This window comes from Pongo pygmaeus, chromosome 10 (assembly GCF_028885625.2).
Source record: "Pongo pygmaeus isolate AG05252 chromosome 10, NHGRI_mPonPyg2-v2.0_pri, whole genome shotgun sequence".
NCBI lineage: Eukaryota > Metazoa > Chordata > Mammalia > Primates > Hominidae > Pongo > Pongo pygmaeus.
Genome location: NC_072383.2, coordinates 36,825,079 through 36,848,708, shown reverse-complemented (window position 1 = coordinate 36,848,708; position 23,630 = coordinate 36,825,079). Strand labels below are relative to the sequence as shown.

The following is a 23,630-nucleotide window of genomic DNA, read 5'->3' as shown; positions in this document are numbered from 1 at the left end:
TGAGAATGAGAGTTGAAATATCATCTAGTTATTACTTTTATTCTGAGATTACATTTTCCCTTTTACTCCTCCTTTCTTGAATTTTCTCCTGCCCTTCCTTCAACCAACCTTCCTTCCTTCCTTCTTTCTTCTTTCTTCTTTCTTTTCTTTTTTATAAAAGATGGAATCTCAGTATGTTGCCCAAGCTAGCTTCAAACTTCTGGGATCAAGAGGTCCTCTCCTCTCCAGCCTCCTGAGTAGCTGGGGCTACAGGCTTGAGCCACCACACTCAGTTTCCTTTCAGTTTTAAAAATGAAACTGAAGTGTTAAACCTTTTTTATTATAAGAATTTATAAAAGTCATTCGATTGACAACAAAGATGATACTTTATAAACTTTGTATTATCATTTATTACATATTTAACAACGAAAATCTATTGAAAACTCCCGCTGTATCCAGGAAAGAGACTGGGTCAATGACTTGTTTGTGAAAGGCTGGAGAATTGTAGGGACCTATATTCTAGGTCGATATTGACTTCAGGAATAGGAGTGAAAGGAATGATGACACAGTGGTAGTGCTTTAAAAAAGTGTTGTTAGGCCGGGGGCAGTGGCTCACGCCTGTAATCCGAGTATTTTGGGAGGCCTAGGCAGGTGGATTGCCTGAGCAGAGGAGTTCAAGACCAGCCTGGGCAACACAGTGAAACCCTGTCTCTACTAAAATACAAAAAATTAGCCGGGCATGGCGGTGTGCTCCTGTAATCCCAGCTACTCAGGAGGCTGAGGCAGGAGAATTGCCTGAACCTGGGAGGCGGAGGTTGCAGTGAGCAGAGATAGCGCCACTGCACTCCAGCCTGGGCAACAGAGGGAGACTCCGTCTCTTAAAAAACAAAACAAAACAAAACAAAGTGTTGTTACCATTTCCTGAGACTAACCCTGATTTGATCAGGATCTCGATAGGAAACATGATATATCGAAACAACGTAATTTAGGAGAGTTTGGGGGAGAACAGGCAGCCTCAAGGCAGGCAACAAGAGATGAGGCAGTGCTCTGGTGTTAGTAACAGAAGGTGGACTACTATACCACTGGCTATGGTATAAGAAGTGGCTGCCTAATAGGAGCTGTGGCCTTTGGGAGAGGGGCAGAGCCCACCAATGGGACCTGGCAGGGAAGGAATCAGGACAGTAAACTTTCTGACCTTATTCCTCTCCTCCCCTTAATGTCCTGCTGATACCTCCCATTGCTGAGCTTTGTTGGAAGCCTGAGGGCAAGGGAGCCCATTTTTGACGCCCATGAACATCAGTCTCCCAGGGTACAGGGTAAGTTGAAGATGGGTGAAGGATCAATCAGAAGGAAGAAACTAAGAAATATTTGGCAGAGATCTCTAGTATGCCTTTTGTGAGACTTTTGGTAGCATCTTTCATCATGCGGAGACCAGAGTGAGTGTTCATTTTAAAGGATAATGTGTTAGCTGGTATGCCTAATTAGGTGGTGTCATAACATTCACAAAACTTCCCTAAAGTCTAACAAGGTTTTTTTTTTTTGAGACGGAGTCTTGCTTTGTTGCTCAGGCTGGAGTGCAGTGGCATGATCTCGGCTCACTGCAACCTCTGCCTCCTAGGTTCAAGCAATTCTCAAGCGATTGTCCTGAGTAGCTGGGACTACAGGCGCCCACCACTATGCCCGGCTAATTTTTGTATTTTTAGTAGAGATGGGGTTTCACCATATTGGCCAGGCTGGTCTCGAACTCCTGGCCTTGTGATCCGCCTGCCTCAGCCTCCCAAAGCGCTGGGATTACAGGCATGAGTCACCACACCCGGCCAATTCTAACAACTTTTATGCTAGTGCTTCTGCCCCTGAGGACTGTGTCATAACCAGGGAACAAATGCACCTCAAGAAGTTTTGACTTGTTTTCTCCGAACTGACTTTTTCTCCCTTCTCAGTCTCGAAAATTTTAATCACCCTCCAAAACCCAGGTCAGATATAGTTTCCTGTATGCAGTTTTTCCTGTTTCTCCCCCATTACCCTCTGGCTACTCTTTATTCTGTTTATCCTTTGTATACAATATTTCATTGACCATATGTTTAATTTACTTATTGTTCCCCTACCTCTGACTATGGTTACACTCCTCAAGTTTTTGTTTTTATTTAAAACATTTTTTGCCTTACACACTGTTTGACATTTAGTAGGTGCTCCACAGGGCACTGTTGACCAAATGAAATTTTCTGTGGGCCTTGGGTTATCAATAGGCCACCACATACAGCCACCAGCATCAACAGAAATTTTATGAGCACTTTGGAAAATAGGCAGATGGTTCCTGTTGTCATTTAAAGTACTCCCTCCCCTCACTCCCTCAGTTTTGTGGGAGTAGAGGCTTTCTATTTCCGGGAGAAAGGCTAAAAAAGCTCCGGAGTTTCCAGAAGAATTAATTACAGTGAGGCATAGGATTGGACTTTTATAAAAACCCAGAATTTGACTATTTTTTTATTTTGTCAGCCCATGTGCATTATTTCAATGTAGTTCTTTGAACATCTGCTATTCAACAGAGAGAGTGGCACAATGTTACCCCTCTGTGAATGATACTGGTTTCCTCAATTGAGAGAACTTTTATCAGTGTTCTGTGTCCTTAGGTGAACTGTGGGATAAAAAGTAGGAGACGCTAGAGTGGAAGTCAGAGGAAGATGGCCCAATAGCTCATCATCCTATTTTTCCTGCTTTCTTTTTCTGGTTAGCCACTACAGAACTGTACTTGAGGGAAATAAATTTTTATTTTTCCAAGGGGTGTTGTAAACCAGAGACTGAGTAGTGTAGTCTAGAATTGCAGCCAGAAGCATTAGCTATGTATGCTGTATATTAGGGATTTTAATTGAAAATATATAGTTTATGAATATCTGTTTATTAAGAATAAACTTCATAAAGTTTATGAGTCCAGTGGACCACACAGAGATGAGACAGTAGAATACAGAGCTAATTGTATAGATTAGGATAAGATTTCTGGATTGCTTTTAACAGCTGTTCATCATTAATGGATTAAAAACAGGTTCTTTTCTTCATCTTTGTCATTCATAAAAGTGTGTACTCCCTAGTCCCTGGAACATGTTACTGCGCTTTATTGTCTTTAGGCTTTTCACTCAATTAATAATCTCTTTAATGGAGTTACTGAGGTGTGTTTCTTTCTTGAATGTCTTGAAGAAATACCTTTCTTCTCATCACCCATCATTGTAATTAAAGATCCATTTTAGGGAGAGGAATTTCTTTTTATGGACTTGAGTTACTTATTATTTATGCGGTGCCCGATCTCTTAGGAAACAATTCAGCAAGTCCACAAATGGCCTAACAAGTTCTTATGGTGTGTCAGAAACTCTTTTCTAGAACAGAAGGTGGAGAGTTAAAGTAGGGCAGATGCTTCCTTAATGTGGTATCTACTAACTGGAATGAACTAGAGGAGGATTTAAAAAGGGACCAGAAACCCCAGTGGCTCAGTTGTGATGACAAAATGATAGCTGTCCTAATTTTGGGGAAATGGAAGGAAGGAATTTAGTAAGAAATAATTAACATCAAGAAATGAAATTGAACACCAGTAAGTAGCTTCCAACATAATGATCATCCAAAACACCAACAAATGAGATAAAGAAAGGCAAAAGACCTGTACAGAGAATAGATTTATTGGTGTTCTCTAGGAAGAACAAAGGTATTACCAAGGTGCCAAGTGGGCTAGTTACAGATAGGTTTAAGTAAAAGAACTACACAAAGTGGAAATCAGGTCAGATTATTGAATAAATTGGAGAACTACCACAATCTTGTGGGGATGAGATCAGAATAACTCAAGCAAAAGAGGAGAGACAGTTTACAAAGACATTTAGGTAATGGAAAAATTTGTCACATGTATGAAACCATTGATTAAGGACAATAGTACTTTCTAACAGGACAACAAATCAGCAATGGCCAGTGGCAAAAAGGAAGACTTGTTATATGTTATTCCTCTTCTATTTGTAGGAAGAAATAACTTGACCAATAAATGAGCAAAAGAAAGGCTTATCCCTTGTGATGTTTTTAATAAAATGGGGAACAGAGGAATAGGAGTGGGAGTATAAGAGAGAGTCTGAAAAGTACCAAAAAACCACATGCATTTAAAAATTTAAGTTTGATCGTTTGCATCATTGGATTGAGTGATGTTGGTGCTAGTCTTATAATTTTGAAAAAAAAGTATGGGTTCCTGCACACATAAGTTATAGAAAGTTGTAAACTATAATAGCATAGACTTATTTATTTTTCTTAGGTCAGCATTCCTTCAGTAGCTCATTTGTCAACATTCTAGTCACTAGCATTTAATTCAGTTTAATTCAGTATAAGGACAAATTGTACCATAACAATTTACTCCCCAGCTTTGAACAGACTTGTTACTCAGGACCTTAGTTCTATTCCTTTCTGAATGAAATTTCCTTACTGGTTACATGTCTATAAAAAATGATAATAATATTAAATTATAAGAATTCTTATTTTGGCTCCTATTGTATCCTATACTGATAAAAGTAGAAGGATGATTGGGACTTGATTATTTGTTACTGTGAAAAGGCTAATTTTGGGATTATGACTTTTTATGAATGGAGGTGTAAAGATATCCAGCTTTATTGTCTTTGCATAATATATGTATGTATATCTGTAAGTATATGCATACATGTATGCAGGAATGTTAATTGTTGTATTACACTTCTATTGATGATGCAGGGGTTCTATATTTAATTTTCTTTGGGACTCAAGGTATCCAAAGGGCAATTTAAAAAATACAGCAACAGTTTGGGGAGTCAAAGAGTAAATTATGCATTCTTTAACACATTGGAAGGCCCAAGCTGAGATGTTAGGGTGCCTCATGAGGGAAACGACTTAGAGAATTTTCAGGTGGTGTTGTAACAACACTTTATAGCTAGGTAGGCTCTCATTGTCACATATTATCTCCTTTCTGCAAGATGCTATCATGTGGATATGGCAATAATATTATAATATTTAATAGATATTTTATAGATAAGGAAATCAAGGCTGAGAGAGTGACTTGCCAAAGGTCACTAGTATGTATTAAGGCCTGTGAAGGGACTGAGTTTTCACTCTATTTACAAGCTAACAAGCTAACCCATTACTGTATCATGAATAGTGACAGAAGACACAAAACTCCCGATTGGAGACTAAGGACTTTTATTGCTTATGGTACAATAAGTAATGTGAGCTTCATGTTGATTTGACCTGGTGCTCTGTTCCCTTTCAATCCATTGCAGGCAGTGCTGATACCCCTATTATATGGGTGCTGTGCAAGCAGGTGGGCATTGAGAAACATTGAGCTTATGGATTAACCACTTTTATAGTAAGCAGAAGCAAGCCAGGTCTGTCATGAAGACATTACCTTATCCTTAAAGTTTGCTTGTTCCCAACACAACCCTGAGAAATGATCCATGAAAAGAGCAGCCTGGGTCTTGCTTCTTGGCATACCCAGCAAGAATGTGCAGGAACTCTAAGGTTGTGGTGAATTGCCTCTTAATAGCAGTATGTGACAGAACTAATGTATAAACTCAGTTTTGCTAAGTTTCATGACTAAAACTCTAGTTGAAAAGGTAGCAAGTATAAGCCTTTCCCCTAAAATACTTTATTTTAAAATTTTTGTTTTATTTAGGACATCTCAAAACATGTCCTCTTGGCTTATTTAAATATATTCAATCACTAAAACCAGTTTTGGTTATTACAAAGGCAAAGAGCAGAAGGCAGGGCCCACTTTTAAGACATTTCCTGAATTTAGTCTCAGAATCTCCCCTAATCTTCACTAGTTCCTTCCACAGCAATGAGCCCATGATAATGTTTTCATAAATGAAGTAGTCCCTTGCCCTATGTCCACAGCAGCATTTGTTATACAATAGGAATCATGAAGAAATAAGGAACAAACAATAAGAAGTACTGGTGCATAGTGTATGGCAGGGGAAAAAAATTAGTTTATTTCAACCTTTTAAAAGCCAGCATAGGGAAACTTTGTTTTTCCTTGAAGGATTAATTAAAATAGAATTTAAACTTGGAATTAGTAAAGCCAGGCTCCTTATAGATTAGAAAACAGACATGTAGCATGGGTAAATGCTTGTTCAAGAACGAGTTTCCAGTGACAGAGTAAAGTGATGTTATATTATTGTAATTATCATATATCTTGCATTAAAATACTCTTTTTTTTACCTAGTGTAGTTTATAGGGGCAAGTCAGTAAACATTTCTGGATTACTTTGCTTTAGGAATGAATAAGATATATTCTCTGTCTTCAAAGAATCATTTGCTAATGGAGAAATAATAATTCAATTTTTGTCCATAATTGTTTATCTTTAAGAAGCAGTTTTAAATACATCTAGTTGTAGAATAATACATTTTTAAAAATCTACTTGGCTTTGTTATTTATTAGTGTTAGTCAGTTTGATTAACATTAGTTAATCCAAACGTTAAGACTGATGATTTCTTAGTGTTGGGATTAGATGCATGTGTTTAATGATCTTATTTTTTACATAAAAATACTGAGAAAGAAGATATTTCAAAATATCCAAAGTTGTAAATGTTATATTTCTAATTTTCTCTTTTACAGAAGGATAGGTATATTTTATCTATATAGAACCTCAAGTAATAGTTTTGGAAATTGAGGTTTGTAGCTAGGTTTCAAATTCATCAATTATAAGGCAGGTGAATTGGCTTGGGTTGGGTGTTCCTATGAGAATTATTGACTTGAGTATTAATTTAGGGATTTGGAGATTTTAAAATACTAGTTTTTTCAAGAGGAATTAAAATGGTGAACCTATCCCTAGTCTTTGAAGTATAGTCAGCTTCCAATTAATCTGCATGTGTGGGACACCATCCCCTCCTAGGTGTGACTTTCTCAGACCTGCTGGAAAATTGCCATTGCTTGGATCCAGTGGAAAAGTTTTCACCCATCTTGTTGGCTTTTAAAACCACTCTCTCTCCTCCACCCATGCAAATGGATGAAATTGGGTGTCATCCATGTTTCAAACAGAATCCTCCTTGCCATTAGCAAGAATAATAACCAGATGAGTAGAGGTTAAGAGAATAAGTTAAAGACATTCTGAGTGACATTAGCATTCTAAAATTGGCTATCATATCTGCAATTCAAATGGCACCTAGTTTTTCTTTGTTATGTTGAAATGAAATTTAAAGTATCTTAACAGCCAAATAAGTTAGCCTATGGTTATAATCATTTACCTAAAATTAATGGCACACTGATATTAAGTAGTAGCCCAGTACTCATTTTCATTAGAGTGTTGCATTTATTATTTTTATCTTTTTTATTAGATGGGATTTGTTAAGTTTCACAGAGTACTATAGCAGCCATAAAGCTGGTAGAAAAAGCAGAGACTTGGAGTTAATGAGGTAGCTTTCAGGAGAGAGAACAGCCTGAGCGCAGACAGGACTTTATGTTGAAATGCAGAGTTTGTGTGAGCTCCCAAAACAAGTGATACTGAAAGAAAAATGTTCAGGCAGGTAAAGGAGTTGGGAATTGAAAGGGTGGAGAAGAGTGTCTAGGAAAAGGGAATAATGTAAGTTGGAGGCATAGAAACAAGAGAGAGCATAGCTGGTAGTGAAACTGCCTAAAATAAACCATCACCACGGCTACTAGTGAAAATCCTTTAATGCAAAGATGTAGCATGGCAAAACAGAGGGATTTAGAGATGCACTGAAGGGTTTTATGCAGGGTAGTGAGCTGACCAACATCCTGTTTTACAAATTACTCATATTACAGTGTGTGGAACAGGTTGGTGAGGGCAAGAGTTGACACAGGAAGACTGGTTAGAAGACTTTTGCAGTATTCTAAGTAAGAGATAATGATGGCCTTCATTAGGGTGGTGTTGATGGGGGAGGAAATAACTTGGTGGGCTAAAGTATTTCAGAGAGAATAGCTCTTAGATTAGATAGGTGGAATAGGGAAGAGGGAGGAATTGACATGGAATTGAGGTTGTTTCTGACTCTCCTATTTCTGGCATGGCAACAAACAAGATGGTGATTTTTCCTAAAGAGGATTGGGGTTTTTGCTGTGGTAAAAGGTAATGTGGTAGGAGAAGAGGAGTTTGGAAACAAAAAATTATTAATTTAGAGAAACACCACTCATCTAGGTTATGTGGAACCAGAAAGCGAAAGCTGCTACTACCACGGGCTGTTTTTATAGTCTATGTGCATAGCTACAAGAAATTACAAGAAATTCTTTGTTTGTTATAATATCATTTAATATGTATTACAGTATACAATATGATTTCCATCTTTCCCTTTTCTATAATACGGTATCTACAGTTAAGTAGTATTAGATCTAAAAGGAATCTTGGAAATTATAGTTTTCCGCCACAGTTGAGGAAGCTGGTGCTCTGAGAGAAGACCACATAATACTTATGGAGTGACAAGTAGTAAAACTCAGGTCTGCTACTGGCCATTCCATTGCTCTTGCCTCATTACCTGGACAGCTCCACATTGATTAGTACATTCCATTACAGCAAACAAACAAAGCTGAAGACTTTATTAAAGAAAAATACCAGTATCATAGAGGAGAAAAAATAGTTGCGTATTCTTAACTTGACATATTATTTACATGACATATTTTTGAGGCATACAAAATTCTACTTTAGAAAACCACGTTTGCAGAAATTCAATCCTTTCTCTCTATTGTCATTCCTGTTCTTCCTGTTGACCTTTTATTTTAATGAACTGGAAAGAGTTAGACTTGGGGGATCTAGACTTGGGCTTGGCTTTATCTCTAATAAATAGATGAACTTGTTTTACCTCTATTTTACCTCTATTGACCTAAGGTTTTTTTTTTTTAATTTCAGAAAATAAGGCTATGAGACCAGATTCCTTTAAAATCTGTTCCTTGACCTGTCTTGATCATTTTATATTTTTCTCTTTTTTTTTTTTTGAGACGGATTCTCACTCTGTCGCCCAGGCTGGAGTGCAGTGGTGCTGTGTTGGCTCACTGCAACCTTCACCTCCTGGGTTCAAGTGATTCTCCTGCCTCTGCCTCTCGAGTAGCTGGGATTACAGGCTGCACCACCATGTTGGGCTAATTTTTGTATTTTTAGCAGAGACCAGGTTTCACCATGTTGGCCAAGCTGGACTGAAACTCCTGACCTCAAGCTATCGGCTTCCCAAAGTCCTGGAATTACAGGCGTGTCACTGTGCCTGGCCTCATTTTATATTTTTCATCTGTGGTTGTCTTGCCTTTCTTCCTTAAACTGCTTCTCTTTCTCCATGGCAAGTAGGGAATCTCTTTAAAAACTTTGGTACAGTAAGTGAGTGGTGTATATTCCAGAATAGTCTGTCCTGTTTATAGAGCCTATAGAATAGGACTAGATTTTGGGTTGTTCTGTTATGAACATATCTTCTTATTTACTTTTCTTCTTTGAAAATAGGTTTTGGAATTTGAGAGAGAAGACAGATAGGATGGTGCTGGATTCAAGTGGATGTGTGAGGATGTGGGGTGGGTGTAGTGCAGTGGTCTTCTAATGGAGGAAAGGCAACTCATAATAATTCACTAAGTTTTGGAGAGAAGATATTAGAACTTTCACTTATATTTATTTTTAATTTATTTCTTTTTAAAATTCTGCTTTTCTATACACAGTCGACTCTCCATATTCAGGGGTTCCACAACCATAGATTCAACTGACTGTGGATTGAAAATATTCAGAAAAAATAATGGATTGTTACATCTGTACTGGATATGTACAGACTTTCTTTTCTTATTATTCTCTAAATAATGCAGTATAACAACTATTTACATAGCATTAACATTGTATTAGGTATTATAAGTGATCTGGAGATGATTTAAAGTATACAGGAGAATAAGTATGTAAGTTATATGCAAATACTACATAATTTTATGTCAGGGACTTGAACATCTGTGGATTTTGGTATCCATGGGGAGTTGTGAAACCAATCTTTCATGGATACTGAGAGATGACAGTATTTCAATATATGACAAATCAATATAGTAGAACATGAATATTATTTATAAGTGAATATATATATACATATATATTGTGGGAATATGCTTAACATGTTACGCTGATAGAACATAATGGTCAAATAGGTTCAGAAACCACTGGTGAAGAATTAGCAAAAAAGACGAGTCAAGGGCATCAAGACATTAAGATAAATAAATGTCCTTGCTTTTTTATTTTTCCATACTATCATCACTGGAAATAAAGAGAAAAAAATCTAAAACAATAATAATAGCAAATAGCATTTTGGTAGCAGAATTTATTGGACTGAGTGTCTGCCTCTTACAGAGTAGAGGAAAAGTATCCACTTGGGTAAGTATCTAATTTTAAGATGGATTTTACTTTGTTCATGATTTTGGGGGATTGTTAAGTAACTCATTGGGATTAAGAAAGTCATCTCATATGCTGAAATTGATTCATTATAATTCAATTTATTTAAACTTTTCAACTGAATAAGCATTAGGTAATTACATTAGAGTTTTAAAAAAGATTTGGCCAAGAGTTTTTGAGTCCTATTTTTTGAGAGTTTTTTTTTGCCATTTATTTTATTTTTTTCTTTTCTGATTATTTCTCACAGAATAAGACCACAGCTTGCCAAAGAGAAGATTGAAGGATGCCATATTTGTACATCTGTCACACCAGGAGAGCCTCAGGTCTTCCTAGGGAAAGATAAGGCTTTTACTTTTGACTATGTATTTGACATTGACTCTCAGCAAGAGCAGATCTACATTCAATGTATAGAAAAACTAATTGAAGGTTGCTTTGAAGGATACAATGCTACAGTTTTTGCTTATGGACAAGTAAGTGCCATATTATTTTCATAGGAGTTGAAACTTTTCAGAAATGTTAATTCAGTTGCGCTTTCATTTTTGTTTCTTAAGGTTATGTTAAGGTTGAACACTAATCTTTCTCTGTTCTTTTGTTTAGACTGGAGCTGGTAAAACATACACAATGGGAACAGGATTTGATGTTAACATTATTGAGGAAGAACAGGGTATTATTTCTCGAGCTGTTAAACACCTTTTTAAGAGTATTGAAGAAAAAAAACACATAGCAATTAAAAATGGGCTTCCTCCTCCAGATTTTAAAGTGAATGCCCAATTCTTAGAGGTAATAATCCAACTTTGGCATTAATTTCTTTTAAATTTTGTTCTTATAGACCGTGTTTATGATTTTATACCATTGGCTTCAAGTACAGTGCTTTGAAGATAGTACTCAATAAATGTTGTTTGAGTAAATTAACATTAGATAATAGAAATAAGTTTTCCTTACTTGTAGGAAGTGATATTTGAGTTTAAGATTATAAACACTTGACCGATGTCCATAGAATAAAAGAACAATTAATGTTGTTTATTTAAGAACCCCCCTTTTTTTTTTTTTGGAGATAGAGTCTCATTCTGTCACCCAAGTTGGAGTGTAATGGCACCATTTCGGCTCACTGCAGCCTCTGCCTCCTGGGTTCAAGTGATTCTTGTGCCTCAGCCTCCTGAGTACCTGGGACTATAGGCATACATCACCACACCTGGCAAATTTTTTGTAATTTTAGTAGAGATGGGGTTTCGCCATGTTGCCCAGGCTGGTCTCGAACCCCTGGCCTCAAGCTATTCACTCGCCTCTGCCTCCCAAAGTGCTGGGGTTACAGGTATGAGCCCATCCAGGAACTTATTTTTATCAACAGATAAAGGTTAATTTCTGTTGTAATTTAGACAGGCTTACAAAGTGGTGGGAACTTAATGACTAAGTCCAAAAGTAGGGGAAGTATGTGAGAAATAATAGGTCTGAGGTTGTAGCACTTATCTGGCTGAAGAAATTGTTATCCTTGAATAGGTAGACAGATGTTTTGATATAATGTCCAAAGGTTGTGGTGGATTTGGATTAATTTAGGCTGTGTAGCATAGTAGAAGGAAAGTAACACTAAGAGGACATCTAGGATTTGAGCAATATTGCACTTTGGTGGACAGTGGCATAATTCTAGGTTCTTGGTGCAAAGAGAATTTAGTCTAAATTACCTGATCCATGAGCTAATCATTTTCATCATTGATGAAACATTTTCCTCAGCCTTATGTAGCACAACATAGAAAAATTAATATCAGTTTTGTTTTTACTGCTGGTTTTAATGGATATTCTTATTTAGTAAAAACCAAAGAGAATGTAACTATGTATTCCTAAGGAAAGTAAATGATGGTAGAAAAAGAAAAGAAACAGTGTTATTCCATCTTCCCTTTCACCCTCCAAAATGTTGTTAGGCATTGTAACTTTAAAACATATTGATAGAAAAATAGGTGTGTGTATTCTCTTCTATGGAGGTATCTGGATTTTTTCAGCCACTATTGATGCAGGAACACTAGTATTGTTGCTGACCTTGCAAACATGCTAAGTGTTAATTTTTCAACATGTTAAGAAAGGTTTCAGGGCAACAGGAAATATGTTTTTAGCTCAAGTAGTAAAAATTATTTAAATATTCTGAAGCTTAAGATTTGTCTACATTTGGCACATGTTTCTAGGGTTTGCTTGTATTTATTTGTAAATATTTGATTATCTCTTGCAAAGGATTAGTAGATCATTTTAGCTAGTCCTCAACACATTGGTCATGATTAAGTCACTTACTGTTTTTACTTTTGTAAATAAATCTGGCATTTACTTATAATTGTTATAATAATAGCCTCATTCATTTTTATGTGTTATTTTGAAAAAATATGTCATTTTGAAATACTTTAAAAATCTGTATGAAGGAATCATTATGTAATGTGTTGTTATGACAACTACCCAGACAATTTCTGCTAAAATTAGATTTCTAATATTTTTTTGATAGCTCTATAACGAAGAGGTCCTTGACTTATTTGATACCACTCGTGATATTGATGCAAAAAGTAAAAAATCAAATATAAGAATTCATGAAGATTCAACTGGAGGAATTTATACTGTGGGAGTTACAACACGTACTGTGAATACAGAATCAGAGGTAATATTTATATTGTAGTTAAAACAGAGCATGGTTGGCTTTATTTAAATAGTGAGCTTTGCTGATAGTCTGCTTAAGATCAAGATATGAAATTTATATCCTGAAGCATGACATGGAATTAAGATCTTGTCTTCTTTCCTCACATTTTAAGAATCAGAATATTAGTATAAAAATATCAGGATTATTATAAAGTCAGCATATTTGTCATAGCATCAAAAGAATCTAAGGCAATTTATGAATAGTTTTCATTCACAGCTAGAGAAAGAGGGTTAGACGATTGATGGTGAAGAATGATACCACAATCCTTTTGTACTTTTTGCTTTAACCTATATAGAGCTGTATCACGGCTCCTAGAAGGAGATTGTTGAGAAAAATTACAAAAAATAATTTTAATGGAATATAGAGAAGAGTCTGAATAATTCAAGTTATTGCTCAGTTTGTACCAAAGTGTTCTACTATAACAGTTTTGGAATGGAAGTTGCAAATGTCAGCAAATGGCAAACAATGGAATCTCAGTGTTTTCTTCTATTTAAAAAATAATACACTATTATACTGAGAAGTCCATCTCAAAATGTGCCTGTTACTAAACTAATAATGTGAAATTCCACATCTTTTATATCCCTTAACATGGTGGGTTTTAGCCATTACCTCAGACTTTGGATTGTATAGTATCTTGTTTATTGTTCAAGTAAAGTCCTTTGTTTCTTCCCCTTTTTCAGATGATGCAGTGTTTGAAGTTGGGTGCTTTATCCCGGACAACTGCCAGTACCCAGATGAATGTTCAGAGCTCTCGTTCACATGCCATTTTTACCATTCATGTGTGTCAAACCAGAGTGTGTCCCCAAATAGATGCTGTGAGTTATTAATTCTAATTTCTTAAACTTTCAATTTTTGTCTCCCTAAAACCACATGAATTCTGTGAGAATATATTTGAGCCAAATTCAGTTCATTTAGTCATTCCTTTTTCTAATTTCCTCTTCTGATCCTAGTTAAGTTGAAGCTGGTCAGCCGTGTAAGATTTTGAAATAAAAAATTGTATAAATGGCTGAAAAACCAAAAAGCATGCTGTGGCCATATGTTGTTGGATGTCATCCCCTGAGACCCTTTGCTTTTGAGGATTATATGCTGTAGGTTTCCCTTCATTAGCATAAGCAAAGCCTCAGTTGATAATAGTTGAGTTCTGACCATCAAGGCTTTTTCTGACTTTAAATTTCTAATTGCCAGCAGACATTTTTGAATTTATTTGGTTTTATGCCTGTTTCTTTGGTTGTGCCTATATGTGTACATGGGATAAGTGCAAGGTAGGTTAGGAGGATATTTAATGTTACATTAATAAAATATTTTCAATTATTTTTCCTAATTTCAGGACAATGCAACTGATAATAAAATTATTTCTGAATCAGCACAGATGAATGAATTTGAAACCCTGACTGCAAAGTTCCATTTTGTTGATCTCGCAGGATCAGAAAGACTGAAGCGTACTGGAGCTACAGGCGAGAGGGCAAAAGAAGGCATTTCTATCAACTGTGGACTTGTAAGATTAAGTCTTTGTACTGAGAATATATCAGAGCTTTTCTATTGTCCTTTTGTCTTTTGTAATTTATAATATCCATATGGAAATCCTTCAGACACTGAACTGAGAAATGAAAATTATAGAACAGTTATTAGTAATGCACTGAATCTCCAATCTCCTCACGTTGTAGGCTTTTTTCTGTTTTTATATATTACAGATTTTCTTCATGTGTATAAATTTAGTTGTACTAAAATTTATATGTGCAGAAAATTATAGATACACAAACTATTTGAAAAATTCTTTCCACATTTAACAATATACTGTCAAAATCAACTTATTTATTTATTTTTATCTTTTATTTTTTTAAAACAGAGTCTTACTCTGTCACCCACTCTGGAGTACAGTGGTGCGATCATGGCTCACTGCAGCCTTGACCTCATGGGCTCAATTGATCTTCCCACTTCACAGAAGCTGGGACCACAGGCGAATGCCACCACACCCAGATAATTTTTGTATTTTTTGTAGAGATGGGGTTTTGCAACATGGCCCAGGCTAGTCTCAAACTTCTGGGCTCATGCGATTCACTCACCTCAGCCTCCCAAAGTGCTGGGATTACAGGCGTGAGCCACTGCACTTGGCCCAAAATTTAATATTAAGTTATTTAATGGGTGAAGACCTTCAAAGTAGCCTTTTGATAACATTTTGTGACAGTCATTTTATTGACTTTGGAAATTGTAATTTTTTTTGTAATGATTGTTTCAAAATGATAATTTTTCTAGATTATATTAAGAATTAACTTCAATACCATGCCACCTAGTGGCATTTTGATTGGAAAACTCCTTGTGATTTAGTTAGCATAAAGCTTCATTACATGGAAGGAAATATTTTAGAGCAAAGTTTTGTGTATTAAATTTGTTCTTATTATCTTCATTACAAAACTGGGTATTTGTACCTGCACAAATGTAATGACTTCCCTAAATTTCTGTGACACCAATAGCATCAGAGTTGTAACCACCCAAGGGATTCTTTTTGCCTGCTGCCCAGATAGAGCTGATTTATCAAGACAGGGGAATTGCAATAGAGAAAAAGTTTAATGCACACAGAGCCAGCTAAATGGAAGACTGGAATTTTATTACTCAAATTAGTCTCTCCAAAAATTCAGAGACTGCGGTTTTTAAAGTATAATTTGGTGAATGAGGGGGCTAAGGGAGTGGGGAGTGGAGGTGAAATCATGTGGGGTCTAAGTGGATTCTTCTTGCTGTCTTCTGTTCCTGGGTGGGATTACAGAACTGCTTGAGCCAGATTACCAGTCTGCATGGTGCCAGCTGTTGCATCGGAATGCAGGGTCTGAAAAAATATCCAAACACCAATCTTAGGTTTTACAATAATGATCTTATCCATAGGAGCAACTGGGGAGGTTAGGAATCTCGTGGCCTCTGGCTGCATGACTCTTAAATCATAATTTCTAATAATCTTGTGGCTAATTTGTTAGTTTTACGAAGGCATGCTGGTCCCCAGGGAAGAAGAAGGTTTGTTTCAGGAAAAGGTTGTTATCATCTTTTCAAAATTCTTTAAACTATAAATTCCTCCTTTAGTTAGCTCAGCATAGGAATGAACAGGGCAGTTTAGAGATTAAAGGCAAGATGGAGTGGATTAGGTCAGATCTCCCTCACTGTCATGCTTTTCTCACTGATATGAATTTTGCAAAGGCAGTTTCAGAGTGTGTGGTGTCTGCTTTCCTCCCATTAATCACCCCCCAATATTTGCTCCTGTATGGTTATGACCCTTCTATGGGGAAATTATCAACCAAGGCTGATTAGAGAGAGCCAGAGCTTCCAACTCCAATACTCATCTTGATGGTCCAACATGTGGGTGAATGTTGTATAAAACGGCATGCCTGGATTCTGGACTTCTTGTATTGTTTTGAGTTTCTTAAGAGATATAGTCATGGTGGTATTTACATTTATGTTGTCAGGAAAAGACAAAAGCCATTGCTTTGTTTTCCTCTTTAGGCTCTTGAAGCATGTTGAGACATATCTAGTAGAGTTTCAGTATTACCATTGTTTATGACAGCTGCTCTGGAAAGGGGGAATGATGAAAAAGTGTGATCCTGTTGCCACTCCCTGCATGATCTATTTTTCCTAACAAAGTCATGGTTATAGGTGTTTGCATTACTGATGGCTAGTGTGAACAACATTTTGGATAATGTTTATCTTGTAGGTGATAATTCAGTGACAGTAGGAAAAACAGCAGGGTGGCAGGAGTGACTACAGAGTTCTGTAATTTGACTAGTTTTTAAATAATTGGATGCTGACACATATATTATTGTATTTATTTATTTATTTTGAGGCGTGGTCTCACTCTGTTGCCCAGGCTGGAATGCAATGGTGTAATCCCGGCTCACTGCAACCTCCACCTCCCAGGTTCAAGCTATTCTCCTGCCTCAACCTCCCAAGTAGCTGGGACTACAGGCACACACCACCACGCTTAGCTGATTTTTGTATTTTCAGTAGAGATGGGGTTTCCCCATGTTGGTCAGGTTGGTCTCAAACTCCTGACCTCAGGTGATACCCCTGCCTTGGCCTCCCAAAGTGCTGGGATTATAGGAGTGAGCCACCACACCCAGCCCATCTTATTGTATGTCTAAGGAGAGATATACTTGCATAGGAATACCTTGTTCAGAGAAATAATACTGATTTTTTTGTTGTAATTAAAGAAGGTTTTCTTTTCCCGTGGGAACTGTATTGCAAAACGAAAATTTGCATCAAACCGTTAAACTAACTAAACATTTTATTTTTTCATTGAGTTGAGAAGAAGAATGTGTAACATGAATGGACAATTTTCTGGGGCCATAACCTGATGCTCTGATAATTCTAAGGATAACTGAAGTTGTCAATCTTATTTCTGTTTCAAAGAATTAGTACTATTAGTACTATAGTGCTAATACATACATATGGTATTATATATAGTACTAATATATATGTACTAAATTTTCAGTGGCGTTGGTTACAAATGTAAAACAAAACCAAACACAAATATTCTTAATTATATTATGTCTCTATATTATTCTCTGTAAACTTTCTTTATTTAAAATTGTTATAATTAGTAAATTTGTATCATTTTGCTGTCTTTCTTTCTCTTTCTTTTAGTTGGCACTTGGCAATGTAATAAGTGCCTTGGGAGACAAGAGCAAGAGGGCCACACATGTCCCCTATAGAGATTCCAAGCTAACAAGACTACTACAGGATTCCCTCGGGGGTAATAGGTATGCATAGATGATTATCCTCTACTCAGACTTTTGATTATTCATTATTAAGTAAGCTTGTAAGATGATTTATAAGAACTACTTTTATTATAAAGCAAACTAATAGGATGAGGAACTAATCCTTATACTGTTAAGGATCTCAAATGTGTGAATAATTTTGTATGTTATTTCACATAATCCTTCTAGCATCCCTTGAGGTGTAGGTGTTATTATTCTATTTTCTAGATAAGGGAAATGAATCTAGAGAGGTTAAGTATTTTATTCAAGGCCACTTAGCTTGCATATGAAGTCAATAGTATGTGGACTTTCTCTCTTATCGTAGCTTCTGTTTTAAGTACTTAACACAGAGTAGATACCTAATAAAATTTTGTTGAAAAAGTAAATACTGTTTCCTAAGTAATTACAAAGTAATTTAAATATTATTGGTACTTTTTTTTTTTACAAAGTCTTCTAAAAATTCAAATTTTTTTTATATGTGGAAGAATCTTCTTAATGTCCACTGAATGAAATACAGAGTGTTGGCTGGTTATTAACTTTGCCAATATCACTGACATTCTTGCTTTCTCATACTTTGCATCATTCTGATATGTTTTTTCAGCTTTTTTTTTATGGTAATGTATTCCCCTCTGTAAACATGTTGGCTTTACAAATGGAAACATTTTTGGCATTTAAATTCAATCATAGCACAATTCAACAAGTTACCAACAACCACAGTGAATCTATTTTACAGTGTTTGCAATAATGTAACATCATATTTACTGAAAAGATTATTAGATGCTATACAACAAATCTAGTATTTAAACTAACAAGCTTTCTTTTTGAACAACTGTGTTCATTCTTGCACTGCCATAAATACCTGAGACTGGGTAATTTATACAGAAAAGAGGTTTAATTGTCTTACAGTTCTGTAGGCTCTACAGGAAGCATGATTCTGGCAGCTGCTTGGCTTCTAGGGAGGCCACAGGAAACTTACAGTCATGACAGAAGGCAAAGGGGGAGTGAGCACTTTATAGGGCTGGAGCAGGAGGAAGGAGAGGGAGGTGCCAAACACTTTTAAACAACCAGATCCCCTGAGAACTCTATCATGAGAACAGTCCCAAGAGGGAAATTTGCCCCCAACATCTAATCACCTCCCACCAAGGCCCCACCTCCGACATTGGGGATTACAGTTTGACATGAGATTTGTGTGAGGGCACAGATCCAAACCGTATCAACAACTATTATCCAAATAATTTTGGATAATATTAAATCCTTTTAAGTTTATAATCCATTTGGTTTAGAAATAAAGTTCTGTTTTGGCCGGGCGTGGTGGCTCACATCTGTAATGCCAGCACTTTGGGAGGCCAAGGCGGGCAGATCATGAGGTCAGGAGATCAAGACCATCCTGGCTAACATGGTGAAACCCTGTCTCCACTAAAAATACAAAAAACTTAGCCAGGCGTGGTGGCGGGTGCCTGTAGTCCCAGCTACTCGGGAGGCTGAGGCAGGAGAATGGCGTGAACCCGGGAGGCGGAGCTTGCAGTGAGCGGAGATCGTGCCACTGCACTCCAGCCTGGGAGACAGAGCGAGACTCTGTCTGAAAAAAAAAAGAAAGTTCTGTTTTGTAGAATACAACATTGTCATTTTTATGTTTCTTCCTTTTATGTACTATTAGCATTTGTCTTAACTCATGTCTCTTCCAGCACATCCTATGTATGGATGCAGTTTTCCTTCCACTATCATGTATTTCTTGTGTTCTATATTTTCAGTTTGATCTTCAGTATCAAGAGGGGTCTATAACAGAATAAAAATTTTCATTTTTTCAGCCAAGTATAAATTTTTTCAGATTTTCTAAATTGTAGCTTTTTCCTGTATTTATTTCTTAACTATAAAACAAAACAGAGATGATATATGTCCTCCCCTTACAAGTTTAACTCTTGAAAACTTCAATACTTTTGAAAGTTTGCTTACCTTATAAGTGGTCTAAGATATTTTCACTGTGGATCTTGAATTTCTGTTGAGTTTTAGGCTACAGCTAAATAGTCTCATGTTCCTCACCCATTTCCTTAATGGGTGGTAACCCCTCAAAGGAGATGACCCCTTCTAATTCCTTTCTTCGTGTGCCTCAATTTTTGCTTAAAATTTTAGGATTGCATTCCTAGTGCAAAAGCACTGTACTTTGTGTAAGCCTTGGAGAGCAAAATATCTTCATTTTTTGAAGTTTATACAAATTAAACTTAAAAGAAAAATTAGACCAAGGATATTTTTGAAAATAAGCTCCATATGTTTATGTGCATAATTTAGCATCTTTTAAAAAAATCGAGCCGACTTTTTTACATTTACAGTGTTTAATAAATATCGTAACCAGTTTATGGCAAAAATTCTGGAAAATACAGGAAAGTATAAAGCATGAATAAAAATCAGTTATATTTATAGCTGGGCACAGTGGCTCAAACCTGTAATCCCAGTACTTTGAGGCCTAGGTGGGCGGATCACCTGAGGTCACAAGTTCAAGACCAGCCTGGCCAACATGGCAAAACCCCGTTTCTACTAACAGAAACACAAAAATTAGCTGGGCATGGTGGCGGGCACCTGTAATCACAGCTACTTGGGAGGCTGAGGCAGGAGAATCGCTTGAACCCAGGAGGCGAAGGTTGCAGTGAGCTGAGATTGTGCCACTGCACTCCAGTCTGGGTGACAGAGTGAGACTCCATCTCAAAAAAAAAAAAAAAATCATATTTCTAATACCTAGAAGTAACTACTGCTAACATCGTGATACATTTTCTTTAAGATGTGTAGTATAACTTAATTTGTAAGAAATATAATATACAATATAATAAAATATTTAATGATACAGTTCTCTTTAAAACAGAATTGTGGTTTTTGTATGAACTTTTAAAATAAATAGCTTTAATATTTTCTTTGAGTTTTTCATAAATAGAATCATTCTTGAAATTTATATATTTTGGGTTTTGTTTAATATATGATGTTTTCCCTATACAGTTGATCCTTGCCAGTTACTCTTATTCCTGACTTTCACTATTCTTCTTAAGCCCTTGATCCCACCACTTCTCAAAATATTTGTTAAAGGCGAGTCCTTCCCTTCTTTCCAATTTGTGGTGGGTTAATATTGTGCATGACCATACAGAGCTTGCCCCATTTGTGACTCACAATGGGAGTTTGAAAACACTTGAACTGATCTATATTCAGTGAGAGGAGGTCATTGATTACAGGAAGTTCAAGTGTTGTGGAAGTTTCTAAAGTGCTTACTTGCAATTTCTGCATTACTTTAAACATTTTTTGTAAATAAGTAAGAAATGGATGTATGTACCTGTGCTTACTCAAGGTGTTATGGGTCAAAGAAGGCTAATATAAATTTATTTTCCCCAATTTTACGTAAGTAAAAATAATCTGCAGACTGGCGCTAGACTGGGGACCACACTTCAAGTTGCTCTATTCTCTAATCAGCATCCATAATCCTCACACTTACTGAATTACCTTATTTTCTTTATCAAAAGAGAAAACTAAAATGGCATGAATTATTTTAACTTTCTGACCCCCAGTAAATATTATGTACACATGACACACATCACAATTGTTAATGACCTAATATTGGTTCAAATGTTGTGTTATATATTTAGAAGTACGCTGATAAATACAACTTGATAATCCCTGTCCTTTAGGAATCTAAAGTCTAAGAGTTTTGGGGTCTATAAAATTTCAATATAATAATAATATTATGAATGCAAAAGAGATACCCAAAAGGTGTGAGGAGGCAGAAAGGGTACAGACAAACTGAGGATTTGGTTCTTGGATTAGGTGATACCTTAGTTGATTGTTGAATAATAGTAACAGTAAGGGTAAGCAAGAGTTGTAGGAAAAAGGTGTGGAATGGGACAAGGGGTACCTACGAGTACTGTGTTGAGATTATCGTAGAAAGAAAAGATTGGAAGCAGGAGACTAGGAGGCTAAGATTATGATTGATAGGCATTGATTTTTCTACCGGGATAAGTAGACTGCTCCTTAATTGCAGTTCCTGCACATTTTTTAGTTAGTTTGTGAGTGTCTATTAGAATCTCCATGTCTGCTTTGTTTACAAACATAATAATTGGGGCATACTTAGCATTTCACTATCCTAATCTTTGGTGGCTAAATCAATTTATCATGACCGTAAAGTAATGTTTCCCACTTTTCCTATATAATCTGGCCAGAAACTGTAATTCTGATCATTCAATCACAAATGACAGTTTATATGATGAAACACAAGAATATACTAAGTACTCTTCTTGTTTCAATGTGATTGGATTTTGTGTACAATTCTTTGCTGGCATCAAAAGTCAGGATACAGGTGATTAAGAATAAATTTTTAAAATACTGAAAGAAGAAATAATGAAGTGGTTTTTGATTTTCAATGTAATGTATTGTAGTCAGTTTAATTTTAGAATTGCTGTGTGCACTGCTTCAAATCTTTTTAGCAAAGAGGTAAGAAATAAATGTATGTGCTTATGCTTTCTTAAGGTCAAAGGTGAATAATATCAATTTATTTCCCCAAAGTAAACAAAAGCTTTTTCTTAAGATAGTCTTAAAGTACAGGGGCTTTTAAATTTGCTCAATATTTTGGTATCTTGAAGAGAAGATACTATTCAAATGTCAGGAGTTTAAAAATGATTATTTTAGCATTTTAGGTGCTTTTATGTGTAAGCCTAACTATTATTTGTAACTTTCAGCCAAACAATCATGATAGCGTGTGTCAGCCCTTCAGACAGAGACTTTATGGAAACGTTAAACACCCTGAAATATGCCAATCGAGCTAGAAATATCAAGAATAAGGTGATGGTCAATCAGGACAGAGCTAGTCAGCAAATCAATGCACTTCGTAGTGAAATCACACGACTTCAGATGGAGCTCATGGAGTACAAAACAGTAAGCTTATGAGTTTGACTTTGCATTTTGTGATACATCTAAGGCTGGCACTTTCTGAACACAATAATGCCTTACACATACGTGTTTCTGGAATCTCTTGGTTGTCATAATAGTGTCCTCCTTTCTTCTGGAGGTAGGAGTCTCTAGTTTTCCTTGTGGACAGTCTTTAGCTATGTTCAGTCTAACCTAACAACTGTTTGTTCAAAAGCTTTCCTACCCAATTTTTTTTTTTTTGAGATGGAGTCTCCGTCTACCACCCAGGCTGGAGTGCAGTGGCGTGATCTCGGCTCACTGCAATTTCCACCTCCCAGGTTAAATGATTCTCCTGCCTCAGCCTCTGGAGTAACTGAGATTATAGTCACCCGCCACCACACCTGGCTAATTTTTGTATTTTTATTAGAGATGGAGTTTCACCATGTTGGCCAGGCTGGTCTTGAACTCCTGACCTCAGGTGATCTGCCCACCTTGGCATCCCAAAGTGCTGGGATTACAGGTATGAGCCACTGCACCTGGCTAATCAATTTCTTTAGTAACAAATGCATTGTGGAGTGTTCTTCTAGAGGTGAAAGGATTTCTTTTGCCTTGGAGTAGGTAAGATAAAAACACTCTTGGTTAGAGAATTGTATAGTTATAGAGTATCCTTAAGCAAAACTCTTGTGTTTTTAAGGCTCCTCAACCAACAAGGACATTATTTTCCTTTACTAGGGTAAAAGAATAATTGACGAAGAGGGTGTGGAAAGCATCAATGACATGTTTCATGAGAATGCTATGCTACAGACTGAAAATAATAACCTGCGTGTAAGAATTAAAGCCATGCAAGAGACGGTTGATGCATTGAGGTCCAGAATTACACAGCTTGTTAGTGATCAGGCCAACCATGTTCTTGCCAGAGCAGGTATGTGGGTAGGGCGGGATAAGTGAGGGATTAACTTCTGGAGGGGAGGGAACATTCTTTGTGTTCACTAATTACCTAGCATAGTTGAAATAGAAATGCCAGTCT

At 36.4% G+C, this 23,630-nt stretch overlaps 1 protein-coding gene across 14 annotated transcripts in view; it reads left to right on the top strand.

Annotated features, from left to right (window-relative positions):
• Positions 1 to 23,630, top strand: part of KIF21A (kinesin family member 21A) — a 155,074-nt gene that overhangs the window by 62,124 nt on the left and 69,320 nt on the right. For all 14 annotated transcript variants that reach the window (XM_054442707.2, XM_054442706.2, XM_054442705.2 and 11 more), the window contains exons 2-9: positions 10,566 to 10,788; positions 10,916 to 11,098; positions 12,801 to 12,950; positions 13,670 to 13,804; positions 14,317 to 14,484; positions 17,613 to 17,728; positions 22,435 to 22,630; positions 23,336 to 23,525. In XM_054442707.2, the coding sequence (XP_054298682.1) occupies positions 10,566 to 10,788; positions 10,916 to 11,098; positions 12,801 to 12,950; positions 13,670 to 13,804; positions 14,317 to 14,484; positions 17,613 to 17,728; positions 22,435 to 22,630; positions 23,336 to 23,525 (1,361 nt within the window). The remainder of the gene's footprint in view (positions 1 to 10,565; positions 10,789 to 10,915; positions 11,099 to 12,800; positions 12,951 to 13,669; positions 13,805 to 14,316; positions 14,485 to 17,612; positions 17,729 to 22,434; positions 22,631 to 23,335; positions 23,526 to 23,630) is intronic.